The 13,944-nt window shown below is 35.4% G+C and overlaps 2 protein-coding genes across 13 annotated transcripts in view; one reads left to right on the top strand and one right to left on the bottom strand.

The window, feature by feature from the left end:
* Window positions 1-13,944, top strand: part of GUF1 (GTP binding elongation factor GUF1) — a 40,977-nt gene that overhangs the window by 20,121 nt on the left and 6,912 nt on the right. For 3 of the 9 annotated variants that reach the window (XM_020990751.2, XM_020990734.2, XM_020990742.2), the window contains exons 14-17: window positions 1,773-1,874; window positions 7,069-7,188; window positions 8,053-8,089; window positions 10,212-10,360. In XM_020990751.2, coding sequence (XP_020846410.1) covers window positions 1,773-1,874; window positions 7,069-7,188; window positions 8,053-8,089; window positions 10,212-10,349 — 397 coding nt within the window. In that variant the 3' untranslated portion in view covers window positions 10,350-10,360. Of the gene's footprint in view, window positions 1-543; window positions 1,223-1,772; window positions 1,875-7,068; window positions 7,189-8,052; window positions 8,090-10,211; window positions 10,461-13,944 lie in introns of those variants that run through there. The other 6 variants (XM_078148180.1, XM_020990763.1, XM_078148179.1 and 3 more) reach the window with 4 other exon arrangements.
* The window catches only part of GNPDA2 (glucosamine-6-phosphate deaminase 2), a 31,305-nt gene continuing 26,720 nt past the window's right edge, over window positions 9,360-13,944 (bottom strand). For 2 of the 4 annotated variants that reach the window (XR_013483823.1, XM_020990779.2), the window contains one exon: window positions 11,413-12,012. Coding sequence is in view for 3 of the 4 variants with exons in the window: in XM_020990779.2 (XP_020846438.1) it covers window positions 11,951-12,012 (62 nt within the window). In the remaining variant the exon portion in view is untranslated. Of the gene's footprint in view, window positions 9,792-11,412; window positions 12,013-13,944 lie in introns of those variants that run through there. The other 2 variants (XM_020990788.2, XM_020990798.2) reach the window with 2 other exon arrangements.

Raw genomic sequence — 13,944 nt, 5'->3', positions numbered from 1 at the left:
TCCAAAGATGAAAGCTGCCTAAGAAATAGATGGCTAAATAATATGAAATTTTTATTTTCATGTCATCTACATTTTCTAAAGCAGATCTCTATTGGCTACTGAAAATATAAAGTCCTCTGCTTTTAAAGCCCTTTACAGCCTTCCCCATTCTGTTTTTCCTGCCTCATCGAATGTTATTCTCCTCCTACACTCTCTGATCCAGCCAAATTGGCCTTCTCTATACTTAACTTCTGACATTCTATTTCCTGGGTAGTGCCCATTCATGGAGGGCTGGGAATGGGGATGGTGTTAGGAATGCTCATCCTTTTCACTTGTACCTCAGAATCCCTTCGCTTCCTTAAAGAGTACCAGCACTACATTGTACATGAAGCCTTTCCAAGATCCCCTTAGTACCGTCCCTCTCAAACTGTCATTTGTTACTGAAATATAACTATGTAATTGTCATTATATTCTGTATATATGTAGATATGTACGTATCTCCCATATTAGAATGTAAGCCTCTTTCTAACAAGGGTTGTTTATTTCTTGTATTTGTGTTCTCAGGACCTAGCACAGTATCTGGCAAACAAGTTGACCCATGGTCCCAACTTCTACAAAGATGAGGAAGGGCTTTTTATTCATGCTCATCTTTGAGATCAAGTTTGGTTATTACGATATTGTAGCATTGTTTTGTTTTGTCCACTTAATTGTTATAGTCATGAGGTGTGTTGTTTTTCTGGTTGGGCTTAAGTTTACATTAGTTTATATGTCTTCCCATCCTTCTCTGTATTTACGTTGGTTACAGCACAGTGATATTTCATTGCATTTGTGTATCACAGTTTGTCTAGCATCTACTATATTTGCAGTTTTGTTACTATGAAATGTGCTGCTGTAAATATTTTAGTGTATATATGAAGCTTTTCTGTCACTGCTTAGCAAGAGAATGTGTCCTTTATGCCTAACAAGGAATCTTTGGATCAGAGGGTATAGAATAAATATTTTAATCTTTCTTCTCATAGTTCCAAACTGAATGGTTGTGTCTTTCCACATGACACTTCCAGCACTGACAGCTTTTGTTTCATAAGTTTTTGTTGCGTGTTGATGTGTTTATGTTTTGCCCTATCTACCAAACTACTTTTAGACATTTGGTTATTCAGCCCCCAATTCTTCCCACATGGAGGCTCTCCCTCTTCAACTCCATGGACCAATGTCTGATGTGGCCTTCACAGAAAGAGAACTTAAGAGTGAGTGGAAGGTGTATGGCGATGGTATTATTGGGGTAGCAAAGAAGGCCTAGCAGACAAAGCAGGGAAGTCACAGGGCCTGGATTAAATCCTACCCGTGCCTCTTACTACCTGGCCTTTAGTTCCCTTCTCTGTACGATGAAATGTTTGAACCAAGTTCCCTTTTAGCTCCATACTTTATCCTGCAAAAGCTTTTGAATTAAGTTCAGTAGAAACATTGTGTGCAATCTCATAAAAACTTATAGCCCTGCTACCTTTTTTTTCTTTTTGCAAGGCAGTCGGAGTTAGGTGATTTGCCCAGGATTACACAGCTAGTGAGTATCACATGTCTGAGGCTGGATTTGAACTCAGGTTCTTCTGACTCTAGGGCTGGTGCTCTATTCACTCTGCCACCTACCTGCCTGTCCCAGTACCTCTTAGGTGCTCCTTTAGTCTAGAGCTGTAGATCATATATGTTAATATGAAGCCAGATATTTCAATATTGTATTTTCCTGTCTCTTGTTTGGAAATAAAAATATTCATTAACAATATAATTGTTTCCTCCATTAGTTTTGATTATGAAGATGCTGGATATCAGACTGCAGACCTGGTAAAAATGGATATTCTGTTAAATGGCAATCCTGTGGAAGAGTTGGTAACAATTGTACACAAGTAAGTACACAAGCATAGGGTCCAGTTATCTGTAATTAAAAGAATCACCTTTTTCTAAGGTTTTTAGTTTTACTTAAATTTTATTTATATAAGCTTTTATAACCACAAAGAAAAATTATCTTTAAAGAAATTGTATACTTGGGATACCTCATAGAATCATAATTGTAAGAGATCACAGAGGCCATGTAGTTTAATGTTAATTTGTACAGTAGTTCCCTCTACAATACAGCTGATAGTTCATCCTTTGCTTGAAGACCATCAAGAAGAGGAATCTGGTACCTTGTAAATGCAGTAAAATTTTTAAACTAAATTTTAAACTAAAATTTCGAACTAAATTTGCTTCTTTCCTGTTTCTACCTTTTGTTCCCAAGTTTGCCATCTGGAACCAAGCATGACAAGTATAATCGCTCTTTCAATCTCTCTTAATTATTTTCTGCTCTGTACTAAATATTTCCCAGTTCTTTCAGTTGAGTTTCAGTGGCATGATCTTGAGATCTTTTACCAATTGCTGAATGTTCTCCTAAAATGTCTTCAGAATTGAGCACAGTATTCCAAATGTGATTTGATCAGGGAAGAGTACATGGTGGGACTATCATCTTTACATTCCTAGACAGTTATATTTTTCTCGATTCAGTGTAGAGATTTTCTCTTCTCTAATATGTCTGTTCTTTGTTTCTACCTTTTCCCAAACAACTTGGAGGAGAAACTAATGATAGAAAATTAGGATGCATATGCCAATAGTTATAGCAATTTTGTGTTTACACACATAGCAGGTTTTTAAAAATGAAATAAAATTGTAGCATGAAGAATTTAGGTTTGAAAGCAAGTTAATTATGAAACTTGTTTCAAAAAATAAATCTTGGTATATTCACATCTGATTTTTATCTAGCTTTGGGTTATATATTTTTTTAAGTTTTGATTTCCAAATTCTCTCCTTCTCTTACCCCTATCCCACTTATTGAGAAGGCAAGCAATGTGTCAACTATATATGTGATATATAAACTATATGAGATGGCTTGCCATCTTGGGGAGGGGAGGAGGAAGAGAGGAAAGCTTTGGAACTCAACATCTTATAAAAGTGAATGTTGGAAACTATCTTTACAAGTAATTGGAGAAAATAAAATACTGTTAAGTGGGGGAAAATTATACATGTGAAATCATGCAAAACATATTAGCAATGTTGCCCTCCCTCCAAAAAAAAAAGAAAAAGTAGAAAAAAATTTTATTGCAATTTGTGATCAGAGTTCATCAGTTCTCTGGAGTTGAATAGCGTAATGAGTCATTCAAAATTGTCTTAAGTCATTGTCTTGATCAGAGTAGCTAAGTCTTTTACAGTTGATCAGTGTTACAGTATTGCTGTTACTTTGTAATACCTTCTCTTGGTTCTGCTTATCTCATTCTACATCAGTTCCTGTAAGTCTTCTCAGGGTTTTCTGAAACCATCCCCTTGTAAATTCTTATGGTAACAGTAGTAATTGTATCACAATCATATATTACAACTTAATCAGGCCCCAATTGATGGACATCCCTTCAATTTCCAATTCTTTGCCAGCACAAAAAGAGTTATATAATTTTGTACAAATAGGTCCTTTTCCCATTTCTTTGATCTCTTTGGGATACAGATCCAATAGTGGTATTACTGGGGCAAAGGATATACACACTGTTAACAGCCTTTAGGTTATAGTCCCAAATAGTTTTCCAAAATGATTGGACCAGTTCACAACTCTGCCAGCAGTACATTAGTGTCCCTGTTTTCTCCCATTCTCTCCAGCATTTATCCATTTGCTTTTCTGTCATGTTAGCTGAAAAATGCCTGTTCATATCCTTTGACCATTTATTAATTGGGGAATGACCTGTATTCTTATACATTTGACTCAGCTTCCTATATTAAAGAAACTTATCTTAAGAAATTTTACATTACTTCATATATTCAGCTTTTTTTAACTTCTTTTTATTTTTGCTAATTTTGCTTTGTCTGAAATCATGATTGCTTCCCCTGTCTTATTTACCTCAGCTGAAGCATGATGGGTCATGCTTCAGCTCTTTCTTTTAACTCTGTGTCTTTTCTGTTTCTTATAAACACATTGTTGGATTCTGGTTTCTAATCCATTTTGCTATCTGCTCCTGTGGGTGAGTTTCATTCCATTCACATTCACAGTTATTATCAGTAACTGTATATTTCTCTCCATCCTCCTTTCTTCTTTTCTTCATACTACCTTCTTCCTTCTCTTCTTACCCTGTCCCTCCTCCGGTCTTTTTTTTCTGTTTTCTTTTTGTTAAAAAATGAGGAAGGATATGGAGAGTTGGAATTTATATGTCAAGTTCAGCACATAATCTCATGCTTCACAATTTTGCTGCTAGATCTTAGATTAATATAAATTCATCTGGGTTTTTTGATCAGTGTAAGGAAGTTCTCCAAGCAAAATACCAAAACAAAATACTATATTGCTAAAAACAGCTACTGCTGCTTGTGACTTTAGAATACTAGTTGCAGATATAAAAAAACACCCAGAGAATTTGTGCCATCACTGCTGAATTAATAGCTGTTCTGAGGAGAAACTCCTCATACAATAAGATTAGGCAATTTATTCATTACGTTTTCTGGAAAAGAAAAAAAAAACCACTAGAAATTTTCAAGTCGGGTACAGACATGCTAGCATTACATTTAGTACTCTAAAGGCACATTTCAGGTAATACAACAGTGATTCTGGTAAGATCAGCTGCTTACACAGACACAGACACACACACACAAACACACAGAGTTTTTAATGATTTAAAAAACCCATATTTGTTACTTTAGAAAACACACATGCAGTGCATATTCAGCAGTATTATCGCCACAGCTCTGATCACTCAGTCCAAACAGAAGTAGTAGTTTCCTCATATGTTCATATGGCTTCTCTGCACTAATTCCCATCAGGCCAAAAAATGGTAGGGCAGGTTTAGTCTTGGGTCTGTTTTGCTTCTGATTACTGCTTCTCTTATCCACCCTCTCTTTTATCACCCCATTCTTCCCTTTCCCTCCTACTTCCTTGTTAGGTAAGATAGGTTTCTATACCTGAGAGGTGTGTGTATATTTTCTTCCCTCTTTGAACTAATTCAGATGAGTGTGAAGTTCGAGGGTTACTCACCACCCCCACCTCATTTTCCTCTCCACTGTTAAAAGCTCTTCTTTTCATGCCTCTTTTATGTGAGAAAATTTTCCCCATTCTTTCTCTACCTTCCCCCCTTCTCCCAATGTATATTCCTTTCTCACCTCTTCATTTTTAAAAAAATATCATCCCAGCATTAATGGACTCACATCTATCACCTCTGCTTTTACAGAAACTTCTGTCTTAATAATGATAAAGTTCTTAAGAGTTACATGTATTGTTTTCCCACATAGGAATCTAAACAGTTTAACCTTAGTGAGTCCCTTATTATTTGTCTTTCATGTTCTTTTTGTGTTTTCCTTTCTCTTTTTTGTGCTTTAGTCTTGTATTTGGCAGTCAAATTTTCTATTCATGTCTGTTGTTTTCCTTCAGGCATGCTGTAATGTTTTGTTTCATTAAATGTTCATTTATTCTCTTGAAAGATTATGCTCAGTTTTACTGGTTTGCTTATTCTTGGCTGTAATCCTAGCTCTCTTGCCTTCCTTTCTGGCTGCTTGGCAATATTTTCTCCTTAACCTGGGAGCCCTGGAATTTGGCCATAATATTCTATATTATAAAATAGCAGTTTTTATTTGGGGATCTCCTTCAGGAGGTAATCGGTGGAGTCTTTCAATTTCTGTTTTACTCTGTGGTTCTAGGATATCAAGCTAGTTATTCTTTACAATTTCTTGAAATAAGGTATCTAGGCTGTCTTTGTGATCATGGCTTTCAGGTAATCCAATAGTTCTCAAATTATCTCTCCTTGATATGTCTTCCAGATCAGTTTTTCCAATCAGGTATTTTACATTTTTTTTCCTATATTTTCCTTCTTTTGACTTTGTTTTATTGTTTATTGATATTTCATGTAGTCATTAGCGTCTAATTGCTCAGTTCTCACTTTTAAGGAATTTTCTTCAGTGAACTTTTGTACCTCATTTTCTGTTTGGCCAATTCTGCTTTTTAAGGAGTTCTTTTCTTCAGTGACTGGACTCTCTGATGACTCTTGAGGAAATCCAGTTCACACAAATTTTTGTACCATTTGACCAATTCTGTTTTTTAAGGTGTTATTTTTGAGTGTGGTTTTTTTTTGTGCCTCTTTTATCATGTTGTTTATTCTCTTTTCATAATTTTCATGCATCACTCATTTCTTTCCCTAATTTTTTCTCTACCACTCTTCTTCCGTTCTTGAAGTCTTCTAGGAATTCTTGTTGGGCTTATGTTCAATTAACTATTTTTCCCCTTTGAGGCTTTGTTTATAGCTTTTGTCTTCTGAGTTTGTGTCTTGGATCTTTCGTACCACCATAGTATCTTTTTATGATCAGGTTCTTTTTTGTTGTTTGATCATTTTCCCAGTCTACTTCTTGATTTTGAACTTCAGGTTCTGCTCACCTTGTGGGGGAGGGAGGCACTGTCTCAGACCTCAGGTTTTGTCATGCTGCTGTTTTCAGAGGTAGTTCTGGGTATCTGCAAGTTTTCTATGCTTCTAAAGATTATTGCTGGGGAATGTGTAGTCCCTGCTTTCCTGATACGTAGGTCCCCATTTCCCTGAAGCCACAAGCACTAGCACTCCTCTCTGCCCTGCAGCTATGACCCAGAATTGCAGATGGGCAATGGAGTTGCCAAACATTGTGTTTTCCTGCACTCATTGTCAAGTTAGGGTCCCCTGTAATTTATTTCTGCTGTCATTGCAACCATTTTCAAGGTCCACCACTGGTGTTGCTGCCATGTATGCTCTAGGATGGCCCCTACCATGTGTCACAGATGTTTCCTATGAACCTCGAAAACTGTTTCCAGCTGGAAAGTCTTAGCCTAGCCTTTTGTTGACTATGCTACTGCAGAATTCCATTTAATTTGTTATTTTAAAGTTGTCTGGAGGGGAAAGTTGGGAGAGTTCAGCTGGGTTGCCATTTTGTTTTACACTCATGTTCAAGTATAACAAAAAAAAAATCACAATTGCTTGTTATATTGAGAATACTTGTGGGTGTCCAGAGTTCCTGTTCTAAAAGATTATTTAAAATACATGTAACTCTAAAAAAGTTAAAACATGCCCTTTTCTCTTTCAGAGAAAAGGCACATCCTATTGGAAAAAGGATATGTGAACGGCTGAAGGATACAATTCCTAGACAACTATTTGACATAGCTATTCAGGCAGCTATTGGAAGTAAAATCATTGCCAGAGAAACGTGAGTTAAAACTAATGTAGCTAAATGTTCATCTCTGGGCTTCCTTGGAGAAAAAATAGCTTTTGGTTAGTGTACATATACATGGGAGGAGAGAGAGAGAATTTACATAAGTTTTTTGAAATCATGGTGATACGCAAATTTTTGGAAAACTTTTTTATAATCTAGAATGTGATTTTTAGAGCTCCATCATTATGTATTAGTGCTTTTTAAACACTAAGGTTCATTCTAAAATAGGTTATTAAAATAAAAATTTGGGCTGCCTAAAGCAGCTAAATGTTTTCTATTTAAAGATAATTCTACTAATGTGCTTGTAGGATGGGTGAGTTTCATTCAGCTAACATTTAATGAATACCTTTCAGCAAAATACATTTCCACAAGGACCATGTCCAAAAGGTTTTCCATTAGTTTTGATGGTTTGAGTTAAAAGTGTGTCCTAAATCCCAGGCTTTCACATAGTACTTGAAGTGAGAATAAAATCTGTGACAAATTATTCTTTTCTGAAATTATGGGAAATTGTGTGCAGTACATTGTGATCTCATTAGCATCATAACTGATCAGGTTTAAAGAAGCTTAACAAGAACAAAAATGTTTCTCAGTTCCATGTTTTTGTTAAGTTTTAAGACTTTCTTGCCAATTTCAAAATGAAAAGGCAATCTTAAATAATGGAAAGAGCATTTAGACTTGGATTCAGGATTGGGTTCAAATTCCTGTACCCAGCTACTTCAATGGCTTTATATCATTGGTAAAATGAGCAGTATTCTTTTAAATCTTTGTACCTAATTAGCATCCAATTAAGTCATTTGTAATAAATGCACATTTATCCCAGACTTACTGAATGTTAATGTAAAATATTTCTTTTTACAGTGTGAAAGCTTACAAAAAAAATGTCTTGGCAAAATGTGTATGTATCATTTTGTTTTTATTCTAAGATACTTTTTTAAAGTGGGTAATTAAGATTTTTTAAGAGTTTGAAAACAAAAAAGTTCTAAGCTGCCAAAAGGATTTTCCTTAAGGGCAGAAAACCATGTGACTCTGCTACTCCTAGGACAGGGGTTCTGATGACCATGCATACAGTATCTCTAATATTGCAGACAAGCAAAACAAAGTATCAAAATCATTAAAACATTGGCATATCTCTTGCTAAGAACCTCTGCTCTAGGATAAAATAGCAGCCCTCTCATTTAGCTTTTGTATCCCTATACAACCTATCTTTCCAACTGCATTGGCTATTGCTCTTTTCCAAAATCCCTCAATACTGAGACTAGCCTCTTGTTTCTCATATATTACACTCCACTTTCAGTCTCTTTGCCTTTGCACTGCCATTTCATATGCCTGTCATACACTGTCTCCTTAATTTTGTTTCATAGTGTCAATCATTTAATAAAACATTTATGAAACACCTATGTGCCAGGCAAATGCTGGGGATAAGTACCACCAAAAAATAAAGACTATTCCCTGCTTCAGGGAGCTTACATTCTAGTGGGAGGAGGGGGGGACATAGAGATGAAGAATGAATGATGGCCTGGGTCACTCCCTAAAATGGAGGTCTGGAGGTCCTGGAAGGAATTCATGGTTAGGGAGGTGTGTGGCACAGGTACAGGCAGTTGCAAAATGAGAAGGCAGCTAAGGTACCTAGTGGCAAAGTGTGGAGAGACAGAAGCAAAGCTGAAAGGGAAAGGATGGTTGACTTGGGCCCCTTCCCAAAATAGAACTCCCCCAAAGAACTCACCAAAGGGAGAACAGGGCTACTGAGACAGAAGGGTGAAAAGTGAAAAGAATCCCTCTGCTTTTTAAAGATGCAAATCAAGCACCATCTTCTGCATGAAACCTTCCTGATGAGCCCACAACTAGTACCCTGTATCTTAAACTATCTTGTGCTTAGCTACTTTACATACATATTTGTTGTCTCAACCATAACATAATCTCTGTGCAAGGAGGGGATTGTGTTTACAGTACCTATAGAGATGCAGTACAACTTACTGGATCTAGCTGACCTCATGGAGGTAGACCTAGGTTCAAAGTCCCACCATAGACTGGCTGCATTACTGTGCGCTAAGATAAGATTATACAAGCTGCAAAAGAGTTCTCTTTCTGAAACTCCCCTACAGGAGTTTCCTCACTGAAAGTTCCTTATATCAGTGAAATTATAGATCTCGACAAGAACAACAAAATGCTTTAATTTACCTGTATTTGTAGTTTTATTTCATTCTACATCACTGTCTTCACCTTGGAAATTTAAAAAATCCGTAAGTAAAACAACAAAGAAAGAGTTAGCCAAATGAATGAAAAAATGCTTACTCTGTGAAAAGCACTGTAGTAAGTCCTGGAGATACAAATAGAAGACAGTTCCTGCTGTCAAGGATCTCTCATTGTAACAAAGAAGATTTCAGCTGCAAATGGAAAGGCTCAGTGGTTCTTAGGATAGAATATTAAAGGCATTTGGGTAATTTATCTTCTTCAACATCATTTTGATTAAAACCATTTCCAGTAGTGGCTAAACTTTCTTTCCCTGATCTTCAGGAATGGTGGGGGCTGCAGCAGCAGTAGCAGTTGCCAGGTACCATCTCCATAAGGTTTGCTCCCCTGGATGATAGCAGTGGAGCCTGGGTGGAAGCAAGGCACTGTTATTCCTAGGCATTTTGGACACAAGAGTTTTGGATAGCAAAACTTACTCTTTAACAAAAGGCCAGTTAACATGCTTTGTTGATCTCAGGAAGATGATACAGACTAAGTTGCGAATCAACAAGTTGTTATACGCAGTTTGGTTAGATAATGGAACTTAATTAGCTTTTGAATTTCCATTCACTGGAAAGGATTAATGGGCAATCCTTATGATGTAGCTACCAAAACTGTGAGTCTAACTGTAAGCCATCTGCACAGGGTGAAAGTTTATTCAAAGGGAACAATTTACAATGAATTAAGGCTACTGTGGCTAAGGTGACACCAAGACCCAGCTATAGTTTTAAAATTTCTTAGGTTATAAACCGTTTTCCCCCCCCTAATGTGATTTTGGTTTTCCTCAGTATGGTGGAGATATCACTCGAAAGATGAAACTATTAAAACGACAAGCAGAAGGAAAGAAAAGAATGAGAAAAGTTGGCAATATTGAAGTTCCAAAGGATGCTTTTATAAGAGTTCTAAAAAGACAGCCTGATAAATGAATGTTTGTAAGGTATAATTATGTTTGGTTTATTTAAATTATATGTATGATACATGTGTGTATTTTGATTTTAAAATCTGCTTTTAGTAAAATTAATCTCAGTTAAAAAGTTTGATCGGTTTATTTCTAAGCTTATAACAAATGAAATCTAGTTCATTCCTCATTTTTTAGGTGTGTCTGTATGTGTCTGAAGTCCTATAAGTAATAACTGAAAGGCACAGGCCTTGAATCTCATTTTAATTGGGGGGAGGGGGAGAAAAGGTTGGTTTTAGAGCCCAAAGGGAGAAAATAGGCCATTTAGTCCAACCTTCTTTGACAGATTTTTAAGCCTGTCTAGGACTTAAACAAAATATTTGTTTTTCTCTCCCTGTTGGTGTCTCTCCCCTGTTTATCAACATATATTCCCTTATATTTAAAAATTCTAGTTATTTATAAACCATAATGTTTATATTTAGCTGTTTTATAGATTGTTAAAATACAGTTTTCACTTTTTTTCCCCAAGGAGAACATGAGCATAAAACTAACTAGACTAAAACAAAGCATCTCAAAATACTCCTTGTTGTATTCGTGTAAAAGACCTGAAAAATAAAATGCAAATTCACCAGGACTATCAAGAATTTTATGATTTAATACTTGGAATGTATCCAGAGCATATTTTATTTCTTTTCAATCATCTTCTGAAAGTAAAATTTGTAAAAGGTTACACATTACAAGGTTAAAGTTAAAAATAATCCTAATATTTGAGTTCACATAGTAAAATGATGCAAGTTACTATTGTAATGCAAAACAGATTATAGGTAATTCATTTTATGCATGCCTATCCATCCTTTTAGCCATATTGATTTATTATGAATTAAACTAATCACTGATGCAGTTTAACAATTTAAAAAAAGTGTTTCTTGGGTATAAAGGTCCTAATTGCCAAAGTTTGTACTTAACTAAAAGCATGAACCTGAGTAAGTAAATGAAAAAGCACACTTAAAGTGCTATGGCAAAAGCTGCATAAAAACACATGCACATAAAAAGACACTTTTTTAAAGAAAGTAAACGGTATAGGCACTGTCTTCTCATATCAAATTAGTTTTTTATTAGCATAATATAACAGGACTTGAAATGTCCAAGTGCTACTGGAGTAAGATGCTTTTAAGGCAACAGCGTGCAAAAGCTTGTTTGAAATACATAAAAAATGTAAACACAGCTTTCCCCAAAGTAAGGATTGTGCAACTGTTATGGTTCATACTTTTAACAACTGTCAGATCAGCAGGGGATTGAAAAAAATTGAATTTATATAGTCAAAGAATGAAAGATAAATGATTTACAAAATTCTTATTTTCTTAACATTATATTCTAAATTAGGCAGACTTTTAAATTTCTGATTTTCAGTTTTTAATGAACAGCTTTGAAAACTCTTCAAAACTAAACATTGGGGAAATGGACTTAAGTTCTCATCACATGGAATGTTTAACGATGTATATAATACTGGACATTTCAATCACAATCCTCCAGATTCTTGTGTTTTGTTTAGCACATTGCATAGCAGAAAATTTAGTTCACTACCTATGAAAATGTTGTTCTGTTCAAGGAGAATTTCGCCTCAATCCTTCAGTTTTCTTCTTTCATACTGTACAGTGGGTCCACAAGTTTATTGTGCACATGCATTAAACCTTAAAGGAGAAAAAAAAAAAGCACAGTTCTAGTTGTATGTGAGTTATCAAATGAGATAATGTTTGCAAAAGTGCTTACCCTACAGTCCTAGCTCTTAGAAAGTATTATCCTTTCCCTTATCAGTAATTTTTACCTATGTGACTTCAATTTTAATAAAAAGAGGAACAGCAATACATCACAAACAGCCAATTAATACAAATAATACTTACAAACAAAACACTTAAGTGTGGTAAAAATTTTAGCAAGGTTAGTTTCTGTTCTAAATAAAAAGCCCAATCCAGATAATTTTTTTTCCCCTGCACATCATTTCAGGAAGCCTATTTATTCAGTATTCAAACCTAGCACTGTAGTAATAAATGACATAAAAAATGCAGAAAATGGGTCTTCCCTATCCTTAACATTCAGTTCATTTAGAAAAATTTATTAGATACTGCAGATACTGCAGAGCACTAAGCTAAGTGGTTGGGAAGATAAAAGTTTAGGTAAGAAAGCCCTTGTTGGGGTAACTAGGTGGCACGCAGAGGATAAAGCACTGGCCCTGGAGTCATGAAGACCCGAGTTCAAATCTGGCCACAGACACAACACTCACTTAGCTGTGTGACTCTGGGCAAGTTACCAAGCCCAACTGCCTCACCACAAAACAAAAACAAAAGAAGCCCTAGTTCTCATGGAACTTAGAGGTAGAGGAAAAACACCAAACAACACTGCACTGGAGGGTTGTGAAATCAGGTGTTGTATGAGGTCTGGAGAAAGTCAACAACTAGGAATGAGGGAAGAAAACAATGAAGAATGGTAGAGAAGATAATCTGGGGACAGAACAATGCAGAGCTGAATAACTAGTTGGAGAAAAGTGTATGGAGGTAACAACATGGTAAAAGCTAGAAAAATTGGGTGGTAGAGCTAGGCTGCAGACAAAAAATTTTGCACCTCATTAATCGTTAGAAAAGTTTAGCAAAGGAATGAATGCTATTGCTAGATCTATGTAAAAAGAAAAATGATTCTAGTGACATAAAAAATTAGAAACTGCCAAATTATTGACACTGTAAGTTTGAAAATAGTGTTTCTTTTTATCATTTGTATATCTTGTAAAAAGTCAAGAGATATCTCTTTAAATGCAATAGTTTAAAGCAATTCCAACTGACCTGATTAATGGCAAATTTTAACTACCCTTTTAAAAGATATATAGTGATTAATACTATATGGCAACAGGTGATAAACTATAATTCTAGCATGTTACTGGCATTATAAAATACAACCAAGTTCTCCCCAAAAATGTCTGGCAATGTCTAGTAAGTATCCTAATTAATAAATTACTTAGTTATTTTCTTCTAACATCTAAATATTTAAAATTCTAGCAACAAATATCTACACATGCATACAAAATTACATTAATTCACTCAAAAAATTAGGTCCTTAGAGACCTAATTTCAATAATTTTGAATTTATAATAATTTAAGATTATTAACCTTTAGGTATGAAAAGGGGGCTTACTAAAGCAAATGACATGGTTAGTACTAAAAGTGAATGTTTAAATACAACTGACATTTAGATACACCTATTTGTAATGGGACTCAGAATAGGTATAAGTGAATAAAGTGGGCCTCAGAGCCACAAAGACCTGGGATCCGAACACATACTAAAAGAATGATGCTGGGCATGTCATTTTACCTCAGAGTACTCCAGGCAAATCTCTTTAAGACTATAAATGATAGAAAAAGTGCAGGTCTTCATTGGTAGCAAGAGTTTTCCTCACCTGAGTTTCCTACATCAATGAAAATCCAGGTCTAGACCCTATCCCTAGTTACAAAGAAAAACTGAAATTCTAATTACAAATAATTCTTAGCTAGTCATCAAAACAGGTCTCTTAAAGGTCTTTATTAGGCAAAACTATCATCTGACAGTTTAATGTGAAATATAAAATTTAGCTTTAA

The sequence above is a fragment of the Phascolarctos cinereus genome, unplaced genomic scaffold, assembly GCF_003287225.1.
Source record: "Phascolarctos cinereus isolate Bilbo 61053 unplaced genomic scaffold, phaCin_HiC Scaffold_9;HRSCAF=440, whole genome shotgun sequence".
Lineage (NCBI taxonomy): Eukaryota > Metazoa > Chordata > Mammalia > Diprotodontia > Phascolarctidae > Phascolarctos > Phascolarctos cinereus.
The sequence above is the reverse complement of the archived record's forward strand: the minus strand, read 5'-3'. Positions and strand labels throughout refer to the sequence as shown.